The sequence below is a fragment of the Artibeus jamaicensis genome, unplaced genomic scaffold (assembly GCF_021234435.1).
Source record: "Artibeus jamaicensis isolate MK-2021 breed Jamaican fruit bat unplaced genomic scaffold, CSHL_Jam_final scaffold_804, whole genome shotgun sequence".
Classification (NCBI taxonomy): domain Eukaryota; kingdom Metazoa; phylum Chordata; class Mammalia; order Chiroptera; family Phyllostomidae; genus Artibeus; species Artibeus jamaicensis.
The window spans coordinates 809,712-832,574 of record NW_026522055.1 but is presented as its reverse complement, the minus strand read 5'-3'; the positions used below and the strand labels follow the sequence as shown (position 1 = coordinate 832,574).

General features: G+C 52.0%; 2 protein-coding genes across 4 annotated transcripts; one reads left to right on the top strand and one right to left on the bottom strand.

The window, feature by feature from the left end:
- Positions 1–8: 8 nt before the first annotated feature.
- CD37 (CD37 molecule) lies at positions 9–5,221 on the bottom strand. Of its 2 annotated transcripts, XM_037140928.2 has the most exons (9): positions 4,904–5,221; positions 4,586–4,663; positions 4,392–4,464; positions 3,458–3,582; positions 3,265–3,339; positions 2,641–2,745; positions 1,772–2,002; positions 1,360–1,443; positions 9–380 (listed from the first exon to the last, which is right to left on the bottom strand). In XM_037140928.2, exons 1-9 carry the CDS (start codon positions 4,964–4,966, stop codon positions 303–305), a joined length of 912 nt encoding a protein of 303 aa, XP_036996823.2. In that variant the 5' UTR covers positions 4,967–5,221; the 3' UTR covers positions 9–302. The 2 variants fall into 2 exon arrangements, with proteins under 2 accessions (XP_036996823.2, XP_036996824.2); XM_037140929.2 differs by lacking the exons at positions 4,586–4,663; positions 4,904–5,221 and having other exon boundaries at positions 4,396–4,464.
- Positions 5,222–7,240: 2,019 nt separating this feature from the next.
- LOC119046018 (orphan sodium- and chloride-dependent neurotransmitter transporter NTT5) lies at positions 7,241–17,598 on the top strand. 2 transcript variants are annotated; one of them, XM_037140930.2, is made up of 13 exons: positions 7,241–7,333; positions 8,631–8,721; positions 9,544–10,061; positions 10,474–10,631; positions 10,814–10,940; positions 11,110–11,285; positions 11,515–11,625; positions 12,004–12,245; positions 12,934–13,120; positions 13,847–14,048; positions 14,196–14,355; positions 16,763–16,925; positions 17,109–17,598. In XM_037140930.2, the coding sequence occupies exons 2-13, from the start codon at positions 8,717–8,719 to the stop codon at positions 17,325–17,327; spliced, it is 2,268 nt and encodes a 755-aa protein (XP_036996825.2). In that variant the 5' UTR covers positions 7,241–7,333; positions 8,631–8,716; the 3' UTR covers positions 17,328–17,598. The 2 variants fall into 2 exon arrangements, with proteins under 2 accessions (XP_036996825.2, XP_053515635.1); XM_053659660.1 differs by having other exon boundaries at positions 16,763–17,598.
- The last annotated feature ends 5,265 nt before the right edge of the window (positions 17,599–22,863 follow it).

Sequence of the window (22,863 nt, the reverse complement as noted above, 5' to 3'; positions counted from 1 at the left end):
GGATAAAGTTATTTTACCAAGACTCAGGGGATTTATTTGAGGTTTGGGTGAAAATAATCTTGTGGGAAGTGGTAGGCTGACGGATGAGTCAAAGAAATGAGGTATCTTTGGGGGCCGGAAGCTGGTGGCAGGAAGCCCCAGGTCCCACGAGATCGGGGACAGCAGTGGGGCAGGCAGACATCTGGGTCCCAGGGGGAGAATGAGGAGTCTCAGGTCTCAGTGGCTGGGGAGAACTGGGGATTAAGCAACTATTTACAGGAGTCAGGGAAGGGGTCAGGGTGGGTCTTTGGGGAAGGCGGGGCCTAGCGGTACCGGGCGAGTCTGTCGTAGAGTTGGTCCAGGTTTCTGCACAGGAATATGGAGAGCGACATGAAGCTGAGCTACAGAGAAAGGAGAGGCTATCAGAGCGGTGGAGAGAGGGTGGCGGCGACAGGGAGGTGGGGTGGTGGGGGTTCTAAGAGAGGAAAGTGGGGGGCGGGACCAGGAAAGAAAATGAGGCCCAGAATTGGGCAGGGCAGGGCTACAGGGAGAACCCGGCCTGGTAGTAAAGATGAGGTCCACGATGGGAGTTTGGGAGAATATGAGAGAGGTGGGGTTAAGGGTAAAAGGGCTGGAGGTCATGGAAGGGTCGGGGAGATGGGAACAGGGTGGGGGAGGAGGAACCCAGCTGCGTCTAACTCAGGTCTAGAGTGGAAAGGAGTGAGATCAGGAGCAAGCCCAGGGTCCTTTATTTTGGAGGCTCATCTGTCTCCCTTTCTGCCTCTGCCTGTAATTCCGTCTCGGCTTCCGCCTCTGCGCCCGTGCTCCGGGTCCCAGGCTGTTCCTCATCTTGCTCCCAAAGCGGCCAGGGCCCCAAGGCCATGGGCAGCTTGCCCTGTGGGACCTTGTCCCCCCAGTTGGGGCAAGCATCGGCCATGCCCCAGCCACCCCACAAACTGCCGCTACGCCCGCTGCTGCTCTGCACGCCACCGCCATCGGTGCTCAGGCCGAGCCCGGGGCACGAACCCTCGGCACCCCGCACCTGCAGTGGCAGTTCCCTGCGGAGCGCTCCGCGTGGCACTAGCAGGCTCAGCCCCGCCACACTCACCTGCCGGGAAAGGGGGGGACATTGCGGCCAATAGAAGGAGGTTGGTCGCTGAGGAGAACCAATGGGGGCCTCCCGAGAAAGGGCGGGGTGTCTCCCTGAGTGCAACCAATCAGGGCTCACAGGCTGGTTCTCGCACAGAGCAGCGGAAAAGTCTGTACCGACTGAACTCTAACACTCAGGCAACTCCACGGAGAGGAGGACGGGCATTTGGGGCGGGACTATTTGAGGATTGATTGTGCGGCCAATTGCGAGTGAGGGTGGGACCAGATTACCTCGAGTAGACCGACGCCCAGACAAATGCCCACGATGGAGATGAGGTTGTTGTGCAACCACTTTTGCAGGCTCCGCGAGCAGCCCTGGGAATGTAGAGAAAGGTTAAAGTTAGGGCTTTTTCTGGGCTTCGCTCTTGCCCCTCTTCCTTAGTGACCAGAGTACTGTTGTTTCTTCGCTCGGTACAAGCCCACCCCTCCCTACGTCAACATCCCAGGCCCACGCCTTTTTCTCTAAGCCCTGTCTTTTCTTAGAACCGGCACCATCTATAGGCTCCGCCCCTCAGGTTACGCCATACTATCTCGTAGCCCCACCCTCCTTGCAGACCCCGCCCATATGCCGTGGCCCCGCCTTTTTTGGGGTCACGCCCCTCCCAGCAGGTCCTCCCCTTTGGTAGGCCGCTCCCCTTCCCACCTCTCGATAGGTATGGCTGTTTGCAGGGATCACACAAAGCTCTGTACTGTGTTGGGGCCGAGCCAGTGGTCCGACTCGGCTGAACTGGGTGGGGGAGGTCATATTCGAGACTGAGGAGTTGGCCACCGACGAGTTACGGCAGGAGCAGGGCACTTGGTACATCGACTGGTTGCTGCTCATGCTGGGGACGCGGTACCAGTCCTGAGGAGAGTTCCAGCCACAGCAGCGCAGCTGGGAGAGGGACAGAGTCAGAGGGACCAGGACTGGAGGGATACTAGATTACTTTGGAAGATGAGGGAGCCAGGCGGTGGTGGTCTCTTTGGGACCAGAGGGCTGAATAGGGGGAGCAGGACCGGTGGACTAGGCTGGGGTCGGTCACGACAGGGCCAGAGCCAGGGGGCATTAGGGGAACATGAGCTTGGGAGAGGCAAATCACCAGGCGACCTGCGGCTGGGGAGAAGCTGCAGAATTACCCTGGGGACGGAAGATTCGGTGGGCAGTGCAATTCGGCCTCAGTTAGGGGGCAGGTGGATGGGTGAGCAGGCCCCCATGAGTGACCAGGGAATGAAGTCTCAGAGGGCTGGACCCCATGGGACCCAGAGTCACTAGGGGCAGGGAGAGGAATTGCACCAGGGCCTTGGGGCAGAGACTGAAGTCTCCTCCAGGCAGGGGACGAACCCTTTCCATGGTCTGCATGGGGGAGGCTGGCAACTGGGCCATGAGGCCACGTCAGGCACGGCAGTAGGTAGGTAGGGTTCCATTAGGGTCCCGGAACAGGGCCGAGTCTTCTCCAGGCAGAGGGCGGAGCCACATCGGAGCCCCAGAGCTAGAGGGCGGGGGCTACTCCTGGGGGCAGGGGGCTCACCAACCTGAAACTGCACGTAGTCCCAGCTCTCCTCCGCCTCGGTTGTCTCTGGGTGGGCATAGTAGTTTCGGATCGTCTCCTGTATGATGTCCTTCACCTTCCGCTCCAGCTGAGAGGCTGAGAGTGAGGGTGGGCCCGCAGCACCTCCCCACCCCATCTGCGCCCCACCTACTCCAGTCACTCCCAGCTCTCAGCCCCAAGGGGTCCCTGAGCATCTTCATGCCCTCATCGGTTCCTCACTGAATGACTACCTATGTCTTTGTTCCTCAAAACCTCTCTCTGCCCATTTCTGTTGTGTTTGTTCCTCTCGCTTTTTCCCCGAGAGCTCTCATCAGGTGTTTATGTCTTCCTCCAAGTCTCTGTTTCTCCTCGTGTTTTCTCCTTTCTTTCTTTTTGTTTGTTTCTCTTTGGATGTCATCTCTCTTGCTACGTCTGTCTTCCTCCATGTCTGTCTCTTCCTGCCCGTGTCTACCTCTGTGCCTCTGTCGGTCCCTGCAATTGTTCTGTCTTTGCAGCTATTTGTCTCTTGGGCGTTTCTCTTATTTCTCTGTGTGTCAGGCCCTGTCGGCCTCTGTTTCTCTTGCCACCCACTGGCTGCTGGGGGTTGGGGTGGGGCGGGAAAGCTCACCCGGATCCGCTGCGTGGAGATGAGGATCCCCAGGGTGATCTGCGTGACAAACAGGAGCAGCAGGACCCCAAAATACTGAGGGGCAAAGTGGAGCAATCAGGCTGAGTGGCTCCCCAGGAGGCAGGGGTTTCATTTAAAGGGGGAAAAGGGGGTGGTCCCAGGAGATGGGAGCAGGGGCGAGGCATTCACCCACCAGGCCCAGGAGGCAGCGGAGCTCCTTCAGGGCCCCCAAACAGCCCAGAAGGGCGAGGCCCATGGTGAGAATTCCTGAGATGGCCAGGGCCTTGGACCAGATCTGCAGGGGCATGAAGGACAAGCCTGTGGGAGAAGAGAGACAGTGACGTTGGGTCTTATGCGCAAAACTCCAGGCAGACCCTTCCCTCACCAACGCGGTGGGGAGCAGAATCCTGGGGGGGGGCCTCTTTCTGGGCTCCTGACCCATGCTGGGCCTCTGTCCTTCTCCCTCCCTGCACGTCTCAGTGTCTCCTTCTTGCTTTCGGTCCCTCTTTCCTCCCCCAGCTCCTTCTCTCTCCCAGCAGTTTCAGCCCCATGCCTGGTTCCAGGACATTGGATAAGCCCACTGAACCTCCCTGAGGCCCAAGGGGTTATGATATCTATTTCCTGGGGTTGTTTCCGAGGGAACCCTGGGGGGGGGGCCTGTGTTCAACCCAGTCCTCAATGCAGGGTGGTACTTATTCAGTACAAGCCACTAAGAGTTTGACTATTACCCCATTGTTATTTTCCTACTATTATTATTGGTGTTATAGTTGCGCTTCGGCTTCCTTGCTGTGCGATGCCCCCTGCGTGACTTCCCTGCCCTAAACCTCAGGAGAGGTTTCTGGGAGGGTGTGATGAGCCCCTGCACAAGATCTGACACAGAGGAAGGGCCCGAGAAAGGACTATTATTGTTCTTAGTGGTGCACACAGCTCATTTGTTGGAGGAAGACACTGCGGCTTTGAGAGGCGCAGCAGCGGCGAGCTGTGCACCAGGGCCTGGAAGCTGCCTAAGGAGTGGGGACGCCGTGGGGGCTCCCTGGAACAAGGGAGACCCCAGGAGGCCACCTGCCGGGAGGCTGGGTCCATGCGTGCTCCAGGAAGGCCCTCCCCGACTGCCCCGGCCCCCTCACCCACAAACGACACGAAGCTGCTCTTGTCCACGAGGATCCAGATACCAAAGCAGAAAACCAGGCTGCCGAGGACCTGGGTGGGGAAGATGAGAACAGGGTGGTGGGCAGGGAGGGATACGAGGTGTGGCGGCTGTGGCAGGGACGGTGGTTGGGGAGGGGAGGTGGCCAGGCTGGGTGGCCAGGAGACAACTCACGAAAAAGAAGAGGTTGAAAACGAAGAGGAGGTATTTGATGAGGCTGAGGCAGCTCTCCTGGGCCGAGGACATCTTCACCTGCAGGGGTGGGTGACCACAAGAGGGGTTGGCAGCAGGGAGAGAGGGAGAGAGAAGCCTTGAACAACACAGGGGCAGGCTGAGAGACAGAGAAAGGAAGAACACGGAGAAAGAGGAAGTGCCCGGGTAGAGCCCCACCCCTCCCCCTTCTCACTAGGTGGTTTGACTCAGTCTGTCCCCGTCTCCCTCACCCACGCCACGGGGACACACACACACACACACACACACACACACCAGTACCTGAGGAGCTTTGGAACTTGTGGACACTGAGGACACGCTGGGCTGTCCCTCCAAGGTCTTCATGGTTCAGGCTGAGGGGGACCCGCAGGGACTCCTGATCTGCTTGTAGCCACTTACTCTGGGCCCCAGGCCCCCAGGCTGGCCCTGGACAGCAGCCGACCTCACAGACACTCTGACCTCACTGCCTGCTAAGCTCTGCCGTGTCTGCATCTGTCTGTGTCCTGCTCCTGAGCCTCTTGTCCACCCTGCTGTGGGTCTCTGTCCCCCCCTCTCCCTACCCGGGGTCTGTCTCCCCCAACCTCAGGGTCTCTATCTTCTCCCTCTCTGGGTTTCTGGATGCTTCTCTCTGCAAGCCTGTCCTTTCTCCATGGACTACTGACCCCTAACCCCACACCCCCCCCCACTTCTGTCATCGCCCCTTTCTCAGAGTCTGCATCCTGTTTTTGGCAAGAGCGCAGGCCAGGTGCTCCCCTGGGCAGGGGCAGGGGCTGGGCACCTGGGGGAAGTGAAAGTGCTGTAGGCCCCAAGTGGGAAGGTCCCCGGGAGTGTGAGGAGTGGCAGGGCAGTGCCAAAACACCCTGGGCGGAAGCTGAGCCTCGGGCATTACTTCCTGCCCCCGCAATGGGGGTCCCTAGAGCAAGCGGCTCCCCAGGAGCCAGGATTGAACCTGGGACCCGGGCAATGAGATCCCGGTTGGCCGTCCCTGCCTGTCTCTAGGCCCGAGCTCTAGGCCTGGTGGCGTCCGAGGTCTCCCCTAATACCCCCCTGGCTCCCCACGCCCACCAAGTCCCGAGTCCTCACAGGTATCTGGCATAGGTCAGAGTCATTCCTGCCACGCTGACGTCCGCCCAAGCCCTGGCAAACCAGCCGCTCTTAGAGATCTCTCTTCTGAAGGATCTCATCTGCTATCCTTAAAAAAAAAAAAAAAAGATTGATTTTAGAGAGGGGAAAGAGAGAAACATCTATTTGTTGATCTACTTATTTATATGTTCATCGGTTGATTCTTTTTTAAAAAAGATTTCTTTATTTATATTTTAGAGAGAGGAGAAGGGAAGGAGAAAGGGAGAGAAACATCGAGCTGTGTGAGAAACATGGAATCGGCAACCTTTGCAGGCAGCCCTGAAGCCACTGAGCCACACCCCTTTTTCCCCCATTGGTTGACTCTTACCTGTGCCCTGACTGGGAATCGGACTAGCAACTGTGGTGTATCGGGATGATGCGCTAACCAGCTGAGCTACCAGGCCAGGGCAATCTTTATTTATATATTTTTCATTTTCTAAGATACTATTTATTTATTTTCAGAGAGAGGGGAAGGGAGGGAGAAAGAGAAGGACAGAAACATTCATGTGTGAGAGGAACATCGATTGGTTGCCTCTTCTTTACCCCACAAATGGGAACCTGGCCTGCAACCCAAGCATCAGTCCTGATGGGGATTTGAACTGCCAACCTTTTGGTTAGTAGGCCAGCATTCAATCCACTGAGCCACACCAGCCAGGGTTGTTATCCTTTCTTTTTTATTTTTATTTTTCAAGGCTCAAAATGCAGGTCATTTTTCTTAATGTCATAAGAAAATCCATGAACACTATTCTGATTTCTGACTCAGGGCTTCCATTCCCCAGCTATACTGAAGAATTGACATATCTGATTATATTATATATAATTTAAAGTGGACAAGATGATGATTTGATAACCACATGCATGGTGGAATGATTACCAAACTCAGGATAATTAACAGATTCATCATTTCATACAGTTAACTCTGTGTGTGTGTTGAGAACACCAAAGATCTGTTTTTAGCAACTTTGCAGTAAAAAATACTGCATGATTAACTGTAGGCAGTAAAGGGTTGTACGCTTGGACCTGCGTTACCCCATTTCCAGGTCCTGGCTACCACCATTCTACTGTTCTAAATATAGAAAATAAATATATAATAAAATAAATGTATTTAAAAATATATATATTTTTTAGATTTCACATATAAATAATATTTTGTCTTTGGCTCATTTCTCCTAGCGTAATGCCCTCTGTTTCATCCATGTTGTGGCAAACGCAAGGATTTTTTTTTTTTCTGGATGAGTACTATATGAGGGAGGGCGAGAGAGCAGGCGGGAGAGAGACAAAGTGTGTTTGTGAGTGTGTGCACGCATGCGGGAGTGTGCGCACGTGCGTTAAACGAGGGGCAGGAGGTGGGGCTGTGGTCCAAAGAGTGAAGTGAGAGAAGCGCACGCGCATGCGTGGTGGATGTGGGCGTGCACGTGCAGGGAGGGGGGCGGCCAGGAGGCCGGGGGTTATAAAGGGCAGAGGGTGGAATGGGCTGCTGGGTCACGTGGGAGGCACGTGAGGAGAGCGCATGCGCAGAGGAACTGCAAGAAAGGCGGTGGCTGCTGAAGAGCGAGGAGCGTCCAGTGCGCCAGCCTCACGAGGCTCACAGTGAGTGGCTTGAGAGGGTCGCTGAGCTGCTCAGTTTTCACCTAACTGACGGGACTGAAGAGGCCAGACCTTGAGGCATGACCTGGACCTAGATCTCCCCAAAATGATGGTCATAGATCAGGGTTGGGAGGGCGTGAGGCCAGGTTCACTCTAAGGGGCAACAGTCTACAGGACTGGAGCCTCCTGCCCGCTTCGGCCTCTGTGGAACCGAGGGATGGAGAGACCAGAGAGGCCCGTCCTTTTCTCTCCTCTGGAGCCCAAGACGTAGGCCTTAGCCCCTTTGCTCACCGAATCTGACCTTGAGCCAACGCCAAGCCCCGGCCTTCGCGAGCCTTGGCCATCAGCCCCTGTCCATCGCGGAAACCCACCGGTTTACATTCCCAGCCAACAGACCCCAAGTCCAACCTGGCATAGGCCTGTTGGGGACAAATGGTTATTTCCTGTGCCTTGAGGAGCCTGGACAGCAGCCCCGGCCTAGTTCTAAGGAAGGAGGGAAATGGGCATTTCTGGGAGACGCGGGCGCACTCCCCAGGCGGCGTGGGCCTAGGTGGGCGATTGCTGGGACAGAGGATGCCGGGCCTCGCAACGCTGGGCAGTCACCAGGAGCGCTCCAGCCTGGGAAGAAGTGTCAGCCAGAAAGCAAGGGGCCCTGTAGGTGTCCCAAGTGACCAGTCTGCAGAGTCTCAATTTGCCAAAACTCAGTTCTCTTACCGAAGGGCAAAATGACCAATTTGCGAAAACAAAACAAACAAGAAACAAAAACAAATAAAACCCCCTAAAACTTGTTTGAAGGGATACACTTTTTATTTTTATTTATTTTTTAAGATTTTATTTATTCTTACACAGAGGGGAAGGGAGAGAGAAAGAGAGGGGCAGAAACACCAATGTGTGGTTGCCTCTCGAGTGCACCCAACTGGGGACCTGGCCCGCAACCCTTTGGTTCCCAGGCCGGCACTCAATCCACTGAGCCCCACCAGCCAGGGCTACGTGAATTAATTTTTCAATGTTGAACCAATCTTACGTACTTGGGATAAGTCCCACTTGATTATACATTCTTTTTTAATTCTTTTATATAATTCTTCTTATACTCTTGTTCAGTAATTTTCGGTAATGTTTTTGTCTGTTCTTGGTATCAGGGTACTCCTGATCTTGTTGAACGAGTTAGGAGGTGTTCTCTCAGCTTCTGTCCTCTGAGAGAAACTGTAGAGAATGAGTATAATTTCTTCCTTAAGTATTTGTTAGAATTCACCAGTAAACCTGTCGCGTCCCGTTTTTATTAATTTCTTTTCTTTTTCAGTACGCTCTCTGCCCATTCGCTTATAAAGTATTTGAGGAGCCAGCCAAAGGTCAGAGGAGCAGAAGCGCAGAAAGGAGAGAGGAAACATGAGGTGCAGCACCAGCCCCTTGCTGGGGACGGAACAGCTAGGGAGGAGGGGGGAGAGAGACAATAACTAGACGAACAATCAGTAGTAAATCACATCCGGAGATGAATGACACTGTGAGGAAGCATAAAAGTGGTTGGGATGGAGAGAGTAGTAGCTACGTAGGCTGCATTTTTCTGTATTTATTTTCTGAGAGAAGGGAAGGGAGGGAGAAAGCGAGAGAAACATCAATGTGTGGTTGCCTCTTGCGCACTCCCTACTGGGCACCTGGCCTGCAACCCAGGTCCGTGCCCTGACTGGGAATTGAACCGGCCACCTTTTGGTTCACAGGCCGGCACTCAATCCGCTGAGCCACACCAGCGCAGGGAGACCACGATTTTTAGATAGATGGGCAGGGAAGGCATTGCCGGTGAGGCGGTAATAGAGCAGAGACCTGGCTGTTTTACAGATGAGGACGCTCAGAGAGAGAAAGAGAAAACTACTTCCCTGAGGCTACAAGGCAGATTTGATAGGAAATTAGTTTCCTTGGCTCAAAAGCCCACTAAAAATGGTGTCTCCCTCTGTGGGGGGGCACCCCCCCCTTGTTTCCAAAAACCCACCGAGTGAGATTCCTGACTGCTGTTAGCTTGCTTTCTCTACCCTGATCCTTTGCACCAAAGCCCTCCTAAGAAGTAAAACTTACGTGAGAGTATTTTTTGGGCGCTTTGAACTTTCGGAGTGTCAGGGCCAGAAATGAATGGTTTGATTTAAGGAGGTGTTGAGGATTATTTTGCAGCTCGGGCAGCCCTTGGCTCTAACATCTAAAATGTCGTTTCTGGTGTCCTTCAGGTCTACTCGGGGAAGCAGGCTCTCCTCAGGGTTTTCTGAAGATACCAAACAGGGTGAGCCTGGAGTGAAGACAGAGGCCCAGCCATCGGAGTCTTCAGTGAAAACAGCCTCATTTACTGATTCAAGCCTTTCAGACAGTTTGTCAGGGAGCCAAGTTTGGGAAAACAAGGGCCTAGCGTCTCTCGCAGCCCGGGCTTCAGATACTGAGACTTTGGCAGCCCGAGCTGCAAAGGCTGAGGCCTGGGAGACTCAGGCTTCTGAGGGACAGAGAATGGGCACCCGACCCAAGAAAACCTTTACGTTGGGGGTGAAATCTGCCCAACCCCTGAAACAGAAACCCTTAATTAAGAAGACAGAGGTGCCAGAGAAGAAGAAGAAGAAGAAGAAGAGTAGTGAGGTCCCTGATACCCGGCCACTCTGGTCTAACAAGGTTGAGTACATGCTGGCCCAGGTGGGCTACTCCGTGAGGGCAATCAACCTTTGGCGGTTTCCCTACCTGTGGCTTCACAACGGAGGTTGTAAGTCTGGGGACCAGGAATAATCGTGGGTCCACCAGGGGCTAGCAAGACAGAAGCCTGGCTGGGCTTAAAACTCCAAGGTCTCTGGGACCTGTAGAGCTAGGGACTCAGCACTTGGAGCAGGAGAGGAGGCGGGGCCTGGACCCCAGCATCCTGAGGGGCGGAGGCGCAGGGTATCTGAATGCGAGGGTGAAAGGGCTAGAAGCTTTTTTCAGGGCTGCAGGTGGAAAGGGCACATCTGGGCCTTCCAGGAACCGGGGGCCAAGGGACCGGGCACCCGAGACTGTGAGGGATGCGGAAGTAGTTGAGTTCTCGGTGCCCGTGGTTCTGATGGATGTCACGGGTGGAGATGGGTGTTTCTTGGACTCCCAAAGAAGCCCAAGATGGCTCCTTCCTTAAATGCCCTGCACAGGGAGTTTTTTCATCATCTACCTCTTCTTGCTGCTCTTGGTCGGGATCCCGCTCCTCTTTCTGGAGATGGCTGTGGGTCAGAGGATGCACCAGGGCAGCATGGGCGTGTGGAAGATCATCGGCCCCTGGGTCGGTGGCGTGGGGTACACCAGCTTCATGGTGAGGAGCCCTGGGCTGCCCAAGCCTACTCTGCGCCCCGAGCCCAGCCCTTGTCCTGCAGTGGGTTCCCCGATTTCACTTGCATGGGTCAAGTTCCTTCAGCCCCCCCTCCCCATCCTCTGTCAGATTCCCTCGTTTTTCCCTGTCCCGCCTCCCCAGCCACCGCCTCCCTGGCCCCACAGGTGTGCCTCATTGCCAGCTTGTACTGCAACGTATTCAATGCCTGGATCCTCACCTATTTGTGTCAGGCCTTCAAATATTCTACTCCCTGGGAGCACTGTCCTCTCCTAAAGAACTCCAGTGACTTTGGTGAGGAGGGGAAGGGGATTTGGAAGAGGGTTAAGGAGTGAGGGGGGTAGAGAAGAGGCAGAGAGTAGAGGGAAGAAGAAATGAGAGGGAAGGGATGTGGGGGAAGCGCTAACGGAGAGGGGAAGGGCCACCCCGCCCAGCAGTCATAACCAAAGCCAGACGCCCTCAGATCCTGAATGTCAGCGGACGACGCCCTCCATGTACTTCTGGTACCGGTCGACCTTGAAGGCCTCGGACAGCATCGAGGACAGCGGGCCGCCAGTCCTCGGCCTGAGCATTCTCTACCTATTGTCTTGGTGTCTGGTGGGCACTTGCGTGATATTTGGGCTGAAGTCCCTCGGGAAGGTGAGCCACCGTTTGTGAATTCCTGAACAGTCTCACATACTTTCAGCCCTCGCCTAAATGACTGTTTCTTGAGAAGTCATTACTAAGGTCTCGCTCTCCCTGGCCCCTGAACCCGGCTGAAAGCTGTCTTCTAAGTCCTCATTTCTGACTCAGAGAACTTCCCGCCACTGGTGACTGTGGGGGGACCCCGGTGGCACGTGGCTGCTGACGGGCCCCACTCTCCACCCAGGTTATGTATGTGTTGGTACCATTGACCTACGTAATCTTGCTCTGCTTCTTCATCCGGGGGCCCCTGCTGGAGGGAGCGGTGTTCGGCCTTCAACATCTGAAGATTTGGAAGGTAAAGGTATATCTGCCTTACTCTTCTATCAGGCCTTAGAGGATACCTACTGTCTAGTTTGTTTTTTTTTCAATTTTTATTTATTCATTTTTAGTGAGAGGGGAAGGGAGAGAAAAAGAGAGGGGGAGAGGGAGAGAAACATCAGTGCGTGGTTGCCTCTCATGCGCCCCCTACTGGAGATCTAGTCCATCATCCAGGCGTGTGCCCTGACTGGGAATCGAACCTCTATCCTCTGGTTTGCAGGCCCTCCTCGCTCATCCTGTTGTCTGTTCTTAGGTGGCCTTTCCCCATCTTCTTCTTCTGTGTCCCCACCTTTATTTTGTTAAGGTTCTCCTCTTCTTTGACCTCTGTTCTCGTTCTTGTCTTCTTTCTTTGAAGATACCGGCTCTGTATGACGTGGCCGTGTGGTGCTTTGCGGGGATCCAAGTCTTGTTTACCTTAGGCCTCGGCTATGGCCCCGTCGTCTCTTTATCCTCGTACGTGGACTCATCCAACAACTGTCTGCAGGATGCCTTCGTCGTGGCTCTGGTCAACCTGGGCTGCATGATGCTCGCCACGCCGGCCATCTTCTGCGTCCTGGGCTTCTGGGCCACCATCATCACAGACCGCTGCAGTGAAAAGTAAGGCCAGCCCCTCAGCGGTGCGTCTTGGCCTCAGGGAACTACAGAAAGCCCAAGAAGCAGGTTCTCTCTGGTAGCACACCTCGGTGGGAGGGTGATGCACGCTTCGTTGAAGTGCACGGCGCTCCCCCATCCTCCGTGTGCAAAGCTCGCGAGGTTGACTTTTTGCTCCTAGTCTACGAAGGGAGGAAGGACGAAGGTCGGGGGGCACATAAGAGACCGCAGCACTAGCCCTGGCTGCTGTGGTTCAGTGGATTGGACGCTGGCCTGAGAACCAAAGGGTTGCTGGTTGGATTCCCCGTCAGGTCACACACTTCGGCTGTGGGCCAGGTCGCCAGTAGGGGGCGTGTGAGAGGCAACTGCATGTTAATGTTTCTCTCTTGCTCCCTCCCTTCCTCTCTCTAAAAATAAATAAGTAAATAAATAGGCTTCATCACTAGAGAAGGTTCTCCCAGAATCCCAAGAAGGTGGAAGGAAAGCATTGCCCGGGAGGCGCCCATGGTTATAAATTCCCCAGGTTCACACAGGTTCATGATGCTGAAGGTGGGTGCCTTCTTGGCTTTGTCCTAGGCCAGATCAGTGATGCCAGGCTACTGATGTCCTTTCTTACATGGAAGATGAGAGAAAAGGAGGTGGTGTCCTAAGGAGCTGAATGGTTCTAAGTGACTCAACTCTTTTCCCCCCCCAGGAACGCAGACACGCTTTCCAGTCTGGTAATAATGGGGAAACTGCCTCCTGAGGCCAAACCCCCTGAAAACCTGGGGGAGCACCCGGCCCCCATCTTCTTTGCCTGGCTCAGCAGCCTGCCCCCACCCATCCACAGCCGGGTTCTCAGCCACCTGGTTGAGTGTGACATAGAGAAGCAGTTTTTGAAGGTCAGTAAAAATAGGTAAGCTGGGCTGAGAGTTCCTCAATGACTTCTTTAAAAAAAAAAAAAAGGATTTATTTTTAGAGGGAGGGAGAAAGAAAGAAAGAGAGAGAAACATCAGTGTGTAGTTGCCTCTTCTGCACCCCCTACCGGGGACCTGGCCCACAACCCGGGCATGTACCCTGATTGGGAATTGAACTGGTGATCCTTTGGTTCACAGGCCAGCACTCAATCCACTCAGCCACATCAGACAGGGCCTCAATGCCTTTTTAAAACAGAAATTTCATCTTTTATTATTAGTACCAGGAAGAAAAAAAAAACGAAACTCCCAGAAGCACCAGGATAACCTGTAGCCTGTAGCCGTGGCTGGTGTGGCTCAGTGGACTGAGTGCTGGCCTAGGAACCAAAGGGTCACTGGTTCCATTCCCAGTCGGGGCATGTGCCTGGGTTGCAGGGGTTCCCCAGTAGGGGGTGTGGGAGAAGCAACCACACATTGCTGTTTCTCTGTCTTCCTCCCTTCCCCTCTCTAAAAATAAATAAATACAATATTTTTTTAAAAAGAACAGTAGCAGAATTTCTTCTGTGAATAATGCTAGGCGGATTGGTTTTCCATGTGAGAGGGTCAGTTTAGCATTTGCTAGGGAAGGTAGGATGTATCTTTGTCTGTACTGTTGTTGTTTTTAAGTTCGAGAACACTTTAACTTCCACCTGTCCCCCCCCCCCGCCTTAACAGGTGAAGGAGGGCCCAAACTTTGCCTTCCTGGCTTTTATTGAAGCCATGTCCTTTGCTCCTGGCTCTGTCTTCTGGACCATCCTCCACTTATTGATGTTGCTGACCTTGGGGCTGAACGTCATGCTGGGGACCCTGCAGGGCATTGTCACGCCACTCCAGGACAGCTGTTCATCTTTCAGGATGTGTCCAAAGCTGTTCACAGGTACTCTGGCCTGCGCGGCCCTCCTCCCTGCAATGACCCCCGGCTTCTCTGAGACGCGCATCTAACCCTGGCTATAACTTCCGCTTAGTTATCCTCTTCCGCCAGCCGGACCTCTGACCTTGACCCAGATTCATTGTTTCCCCGCAGTGTTGGTCCTTGTGCTCCTGTTCCTGTGTGGCCTCTTCTTCACTCAGCCTTCAGGCATCTACTACGTGGAACTGCTGAGTGAATACTGGATGGTCCTTCCCATAATTCTCATCGTCACATTTGAAAATGTGGCTGTGGCCTGGGCCTACGGAGCGAGGAGGTGCTTGCTTGGGTCTAACAGGGAAGGCTGGCCCCCTTTTTTTTTTTCTTTCTTTCTTTCTTTCTTTCTTTCTTTCTTTCTTTCTTTCTTTTCTTTTATATTTTATTTATTTACTTTTAGAGAGAGGGAAAGGGAGGGAGAAAGAGAGGGAGAGAAACATCAATGTGCAAGAGATACATTGACCAGTTGACTCTCACACACCCCCTACTGGGGACCTGGGCCCCGGGCCCCAACCGAGACACGTGCCCTGACTGGGAATCAAACTGGTGACTTTTCGGTTGTCAGACTGGTGCTCAGTCCACTGAACGACACCAGCCAGGGCTGAGCGCTTTCTTTTTGCCTTCATTCCCACTCAACCACAGTGACACAGGGACCCTTCACTTCAGGGCTTTCTGAGAAACCTTTGAATTCATTCATTTCTTTAATGTATTTATTGAGTGCTTAATATGTGCCAGGCACTCTTTCAGCCGGTGGGGATAGAGGGTCTAGGAAAAGCAGTGTACCTGTCATCGGGAAGTGTGCGATTAACGGAGGAGCCAGACAGTCACCAAATGAACAAATGAAAATGTTAGGCGGTCATAACGTGGAGGAGAAAATCAAAAGTAAGGTAAAATAAGCAGGGGAGCACGTGTGAGTGTCAGCTGACACAGGGTGGCAGGGAAGGCCTCTCCGATAAGGTGACACTTGAACAGACGCCTGAGTGAAGCAAAGGAAGGAGGAGCCGTAACAAGATTCCAAGCGGGTACATTCCGTGCGGAGGGAACGGTAAGTACCAAGGGCAGGGACGCGTCCTGCGCGTGTTTTGAGGAGCAAGTTAGCAGGGACCAGGGAGGTCATGAAACGTCGTTCGGGGCCTTGTGAGCCATGGGAGGACTTGGCTTTGTACTCAGGATGCTGGCGGAGGCACGGGAGCGTTTTAAATAGGGGAGAGACATAAGCTGATTTATTTTGAAAAGATACACTTGCTGTGTGGAACATCGACTATGAGAAGTGGAAAGTGAAGAGTAGGGAACTGTTGTAGTATTTTAAATGGGAGCTGACAACGGCGTGTAGGCTGGGGGGGTAGATGGAGAGCCGTGCTGTGATTCTGCAAGGAAGAGCGACCAGGGCAGAAGGAGCAAGGAGAGCAGCATCTGGGAACCGGCCGAGGTAACTGCGGCACGGAAGAGTGGGAGACCCCAAAGCACCTCCAAGAGACCCCAGAGCCCAGCATTTTCTATACAATTCAAGGGCGGATTGTTCAGGGGGCAGTATTTTCAGGTGACAGGGGCTCTTGGAGTCAGTTCCACTCATTAAGTCACCGTGCAAATATTTCTTGAGACTCGCTGTGTCGGGAAAGCCTTGTGGGACTAGGGTACGAACGCGTGAGAATGAGCCCCTCCTCTCGAAGAGCCGAGTCCAAAGAGGAAAACGTATGCAAGCAGGCAGTTTGCAGCACAGATGGCCCCCCGGGGCACCTGGAAACTCAGAGAACGTGTCCTAGAGGAGAGGGTAACTGAGCAGAGTCTGGACAGACGAATAGGTGAACAGAGAACAGCAGTCTAGACCGAAAGACCCGCTTGTATACTTACTAAGTTTGGGAGTGTGCACTGAAGGAGGCTAGAGTCATGGGCTGGAAGAAACTAAGAAAAGTGCCTTCAGCATCGGGTGTTAATGAACTTTTGGGGGGGTCTGTGTTGCTCACGATGGATACCCAGCACCTGGAAGAGTCCCTGGCACATCACACTCTCGCGTTTATGGAATGAATGAAAGGGACTTGGCCTTTACCTTGAGGGCACTGGGTACCCGTGAAAGGCTTTGGGGCAGTAGAGGAATGTTTGAAAAAATTATTTATTCCTGGCTGGTGTAGCTCGGTGGATTGAGCGCGGGCCTGTGAACCAGAGTATCTGGGTTCGATTCCCAGTCAGGGCACATGCCTGGGGTGCAGGCCAGTTCCCAGCAGGGGACTCACGAGAGGCAACCATGCATTGGTATTTCTCTCCTTCCCTTCCTCTCTAAAGAGAAATAAGTAAAATATATATTAAAAAACTATTTATTTTTAAAGAGGGGAAAGGGAGGAGAAAGAGAGGGAGAGAAGCATCAGTGTGTGCTTGCCTCTCACACGCCCCCTATTGGGGACCTGGCCTGCAACCCAGGCATGTGCCCTGATTGGGAATCAAACCGGCAACCCTTTGGTTCGCAGGTGGGTACTCAATCCACTGAGCCACACAAGCCAGGGCAGAATGTTTGACTTTTTGAGAGGGGGTGTTAAAAGAAGATAAGAACAGATGAGGCTTAAGCGGAGGCAGGGGTTTGGAAGTGGGGTAGAGTATTAGAAAGGCGCTCACTAAGGTTGGGCTGCCCTTGGTCCCCCAGTGAAGGGTGAGGTGTGACCGGACTTCCCACATTCTCCCGGCCCTCGCTCCAGATTCCTTGCAGACTTGGCGATTCTGTGGGGCCGTTCCATCCACCCCATCTTCCACTGGCTGTGGTGTGCTGTGTCTCCAATTTTGCTGCTGATGCTGCTTGCGGCCACCCTGATCCTGCTGTCTCTGGAGAACTTAAGCTATCGAGCCTGGGACTCAAGCACTGTGAGCCTCCCCGTCCAGACCCCACACCTCCCCAGAGAGTGGGGCCGGCCTTTCAGTCCGCTCCTGCCTGGAGACCGTGTCCGCTCATTCTCTGCCCTGATTCCCCTGCTACCCTTCCCCTTCCACCATCTTTCCTCTTCTGGAAGCTTCGATGTTCTGAACCCCTTTCCCATCTCTCCACAGTCCAAACAGGTGTTAAGACAGTACCCGACGTGGGTGCTGCTCTCGATGATCTCCCTTTTCGTCATCGTCATCCTCCCCATCCCCGTGTACTTTGTGTACTGCCTCACCCAAGGTATTCCCTTCAAGCCCGCCATCTTGGACAGGCCCATCAAAGATGTGCCAGAGGAGTCGGTTCTGCAGGATGATAACCAAACCGCTGATCCACCGGCGGCCGTGTGACTTCCCAGTCTCCTTCATGTCACCCGGCATCACACCGCTCGTAAAACAGGCGACTTAGTATCAACTAACGACTGCTGATGTCCTCGGACCCAGAACTCCCTTTTATTCCCAAGGGCATTATTTGGGGGGCGGGGCGCTCTTGGGGTTCACTCCTGCCATTGCAGCCCTAGTTCAAGACCCCGCTGGTTGCCACCGTCATTTTCCCCACTCCCTTCCTCAGTGTGTGCACGTGCCCCTCACACGCAGTGGGTGATGCCAACCAAACCTGACCGCTGTGGAGCCGGAGGGGTAACACTGTTGGCCAATAAAGCAACCCACTTACCAAGCCCTGGGTGTGAGCTGATTGGTTTTTCTTTTCTCTCAGTGTCTCAGAGTTTCCATAAATGTTGAACCCTCAGGAGTCTTCCATTTTTTTAAATATATACTTTTAAAGATTATTAAACATTTTTAGGGGGGAAGGTGAAAGATAGGACGAGAAACAGCAATGGGTGGCTGCCTCTTGAGCACCCCCTACTGGGGACCTGGCCCACAACCCAGGCATGTTGCCTGACTGGGAATCGAACCAGTGACGCTTTAGTTCACAGGCTGGCTCTCAAGCCACAGAGCCACACCAGCCAGGGCAGGAGTCTTCCATCCTTTTGAGAGCTAAACACCAAGCCCCAAGTTCCTGCCCTTACCTCACAGTGGCAAATTCAGATGCTAGATCACTAGACTTGCTTTATCCAGGACCGGCCTTTGGCCAAGAAAAACCTAGGACATGGTGGCTTCAACACAGCTGGAAGGGATATTAATGTGCTTGCCAATGGGACGTGGTACCCCTGTCGTGAGTCTAAAATTATTGTAAGAGTTTCCAAGACTGCCGTGGGCTGAGTGATCCACACAGACTCAGTCTGGACACGACCCTATTGCATTACTGAGCCCACCACGGTTCCATACCTACTTGGTAAGAGACATCCTGTTACCACAGGGCTAAAATCAAATGGATTTGCCCAGTGGGTGAAAATCGAATGGGTCTCAAGGAACTGGTGGAAGCGGTGAGTTCACGACTGAGCTGAAGTACTCCCCAAAAGAGGGTAGAGTCAGTCAGTGACTGCGGTGAGGGCTGTGGGTAGAGGCGGTTGGGGTTCCCAGAGATTCAGGGAATAGGCTTCCTTTATTTTCTCAGTTTTAAAAGTAATTTTAATAATGTGACATAGAGAAACATCAACGTGTGAGAGAAACATCAATGAGTTGCCTCTTGGCCCACAACACAGCCCTGCTCCCTGACTAAGAATCGAACCAGGGACCCTTTGGTTTGCAGGTGGGCACTCAGTTCTCTCAGCCCCACCAGCTGGGGTTGGGTTCCCTTTAAATGCTCAAGAGGTCCCAGGATTTCAGATTGCTTAGCTCCCACAGGGAGATATCCTCTGCATAAGTTTCTGTGACAAAGGAAGAGAAAGACATTTCTGATCCTTCCTTGGCGCACAGGACTCCAGGGGTGGGTCTGGTGAACAGGAACAGCCGAGACCCCTGAGGTCTTCCCAAAGCAGCAGTTTCACGCTCCTCAGGCTCGCGGGTTGTGAACCTCCTGGTCCTCATCAGCCATTGGCTCGGGTGCTGTGTAGCCCCGCCCCTCACGCTCCCCCGCCCCGCCCCCACCCAAACGATCTGCCCCTTGAAGACCCGCTATAGGGTCAGGTAAGAGGGGAATGAGGGAGAGATGAGGGAGGAGGCAGGCATCTTCTCAAGATCAGATAGCCTGAGTTTTCGACTTCCTTCCTTTTGGGAGCCCAGGCGCTCATCCTCGTCTTGCCCTCAACCTCCAGTCTCCGCTTTGGGAGCAGAACCCAGGGAGAGGTATTGAGAAGTAGGGGCTAACCGGATAAACCGATGGCAGTGGGATGAAGACTTTGGTGCGTGCGCTCCTCCCACCGTGGATTTTCCTTTTCTCGGGCCACTCATTGAAGGTCCTACGGCACCTGGCAGTGGGGTTGTTTAAATTGGGAAGCTCTCACTTTGCGGGAGGGGTGCCGATCGCAGTGGAAGAGCGGTTTCTATCACAGATACTTCTCTGCGGAGCGTTGCGGGTCCTTGTTGCCTGTAGTTCCGTTTCAGGGCGCCCTAGCGTGTGAGAAGGTTTTCTTGTGGAAGGATTTCTGTTAGAATCTCTGGCCTTGTGAGAACAGAGTCCCCTGTCTTGGTGAAGTATCTTACACATCTTCACTTTTGTTCCTCTCAAAAGTGGTGTGAGATACAGTTATTGCCATCCTCCATTTTCATCATGAGATGCGGAAGAAAGGAGTTCACGCAGTGAGTGAGGGGTAGAGCATGACAAAGATTCTCATCTTTTGGCTTCTAGACCTTTTATTTGGGAAGTTGTCAAACATATACAAAAGAATAACAATGAACGGCTTTGTATTCGTCACCTATCTTCAACAAGGACCAACTCATGACCAGTCTGCTTTCATCTCTCCTCACCTCACGGCATGCCTCCCCATTATTTTGAAGCAAATCCTAAATTTATCATTTCACTTGTAGACATGCCAGTACCTATCTCTAAAGTATAAGAACCTGTAAACAAACAAACAAACAAAACTTGACAAGCCCTGTCTGGTGTGGCTCAGTGGACTGAGTGCTAGCCTGTGAACTAAAGGTCTCTGGTCCGATGCCCAGTGAGGGCACATGCCTGGGTTGCTGGCTGGGTCCCCAGTAGGGGGCGCTAGAGAGCAGCAACCACACATTGATGTTTCTCTCCCTCACTTTCTCCCTTCCCCTCTCTCTAAAAATAATTTTTAAAAAACTGACAAAACTTATCACACCTAAAACAAATAACAATAATCGTAATATCATCAAATACTAGGTTAGTACTCAGCTTTTCCTATTTGATCTTTTTCTGGTACCTTTATCTTTTTTAAACTGCTCGATTGAGCTAGGATTCACCCATTCACAGAGTACAAGTTGATGGTTTTTAGTATATCACAGACCTGTGCAACCACCACCACAGTCCATTTTAGCATATTTTCATTACCCCCAAAAGAAACACCACACCTGCCCTGGCTGGTGTAACTCAGTGGATTGAGCGTGGGCCTGCAAACCAGAGGATTGCGGTCTGATTCCCAGTCAGGGCACATGCCTGGGTTGCAGGCCATTCCCAGCAAGAGATGCATGAGAAGCAACCATACATTGATGTTTTTCTCCCTCTCCTTCCCTTCCCCTCTAAAGATAAATTATTAAAAAATCTTTCAGCAAAAGTCAAAATGTTAAAAAAAAAAAGAAGCACCACACCCCTTAGCCACCACCCCAATGTCCCAGCCTCTAGCCCCCACCTTAGACAACTACTAATTTACTTTTTGTTCTATAGATTTGCCTATTCTGGTAGCCCTTCTGTGTCTGGCTTCTTTCACGTAGCATAATGTTTCAAGTCATCTTTCTTTCTTTCTTTCTTTCTTTCTTTCTTTCTTTCTTTCTTTCTTTCTTTCTTTCTTTCTTTCTTTCTTTTTTCCTTTTCTTAGTCCACCTAGCTAAAGCATTGTCACTTTATTGATCTTTTCAAAGAGCCAACTTTTGCTTTCATTGACTTTCTATATATTTTTTCTACTTTCTATTTCATGGCTCTCTGCTCTGATCTTTAGTATTTTGTAAATATATTCCATTTTTGTCAATCACCCCTCAGTAAAGCTGGAAAAAATACATACTTTTAAAAAAAATGATAAACCCTTTGTCTAATAATTTTATCATCTGGGTTATCTTAGGGTAGACATCAATTGAGTCTCTTTTCTTTCAGAAAATGGTCAGAATTTTTTAAAAAGAGATGAGACATTTCAGATTGTATCTTGGGAATGTTGAATATTATGTTGTGAGACTCAGGATCCTGTTAATATCCTCAGCAAAATGTTGAATTTATTTATTTACTTATTTATTTGGGTGGCTGGCCACACAGAATCCTACATACCTTCTCCAGCACCATTCTCCTGGAGAAGCTGCTACGGATGTCAGCTATTGTTTTCTCTTCATTAGAATGTTGAGTTTTGCTTGCTTATTTGTTTTAGCAGGCAGTCACCCTGGGTAGGTTCAATGACAAGTTGTTTGGACTTCCAGCGAAGATGGAGATATAGGTAGACACACTGTGCCTCCTCACACAACCAAAAGAAGAACAACCAATTTAAAAACAAAAAAAACAACCAGAAATGACACGAAACAGGACTGTATGGAAGTCCAACAACCAAGGAGTTAAAGCAGAAACACTCATCCAGACCGGTAGGAGGGGCAGAGATGGGCAGCCAGGCACAGAGGACTTGCAGCAAGGAGGTGGCTGGAGGACCCAGCAAGGCAGCGATTGGCGAAGCTGGTGGCCCCACATTTGCATGCAGATAAACCAGGAGGAACAACTGGGGAGCAAAACAGACTGCACAACCCAGGGTCCCTGCTCGGGGAAATAAACCCTCAAACCTCTGATTGAAAACAGCTGTGAGGGTTGAGGCCGAAGGAGAAACTCCCAGCCTCACAGGAAAGTTTGTTGGCGAAACCCACAGAGTTCTAAAACGTACACAAAACCACCTACCTGGGAATCAGCACCAGAAGGGCCCAATTTGCTTGTGGGTAGCAGAGGAAGTGACTGAAAGCTGGAGAACAGCTCAGCAAGCAGCTCTGTTCCCTCTCAGACTCCTCCCCCACGTACAGCATCACACCGTAGCGTGAGTGGGTTGCCCCGCCCTGGTGAACACCTAAGGCCCCGCTCCTTACTACTTAACAGGTGCGCTGAGACAAAAAAAAAAAAAAAAAAAAAAAGCCCAAATGAAAGAATGAATCAAAGCTCCAGAAAAAATACAACCAAGTGATAAAAAAATAGCCAGCCTATCAGATGCACAGTTCAAAACACTGGTAATCAAGATGCTCACAAAATTGGTTGAGTATGGTAGCAAAATAGAGGAATGAGTGAAGGCTATGAAAAGTGAATTAAAGGAAAATGCACAGGGAACCAACAGTGATGGGAAGGAAACTGGGACCTGAATCAACAATTTGGAGCAGAAGGAAGAAATAAACATTCAATCAGAACAGAATGAAGAAACAAGAATTCAAAAAAATGAGTGAACTTTAAACATTCCAACATCTGAATCATAGGGGTGCCAGAAGAAGAAGAGGAAAAGCAAGAAATAAAAAAAACTTATTTGAAAAAAATGATGAAGGAGAACTTCCCCAATCTGGCCAAGGAAATAGACTTCCAGGAAGCCCACAAAGCCAGAGAATTTGGACCCAAGGAAGCACACACCAAGACCCATCATAATTACATTACCCAAGATTAAAGAGAAGGAGAGAATCTTAAAAGCAGCAAGAGAAAAGGAGACAGTTACCTACAAAGGAGTGATCATAAGACTATCAGCTGATTTCTCCAAAGAAACCTTACAGGCAAGAAGAGGCTGGAAAGAAGTATTCCAAGTCATGAAAGGCAAGGACCTCCATCCAAGATTGCTCTAGGCAGCAAACCTTTCATTTAGAATGGAAGGGCAAGCCCTGGCTGGTGTAGCTCAGTGGATTGAGCATGGGCCTGCGAAGCGAA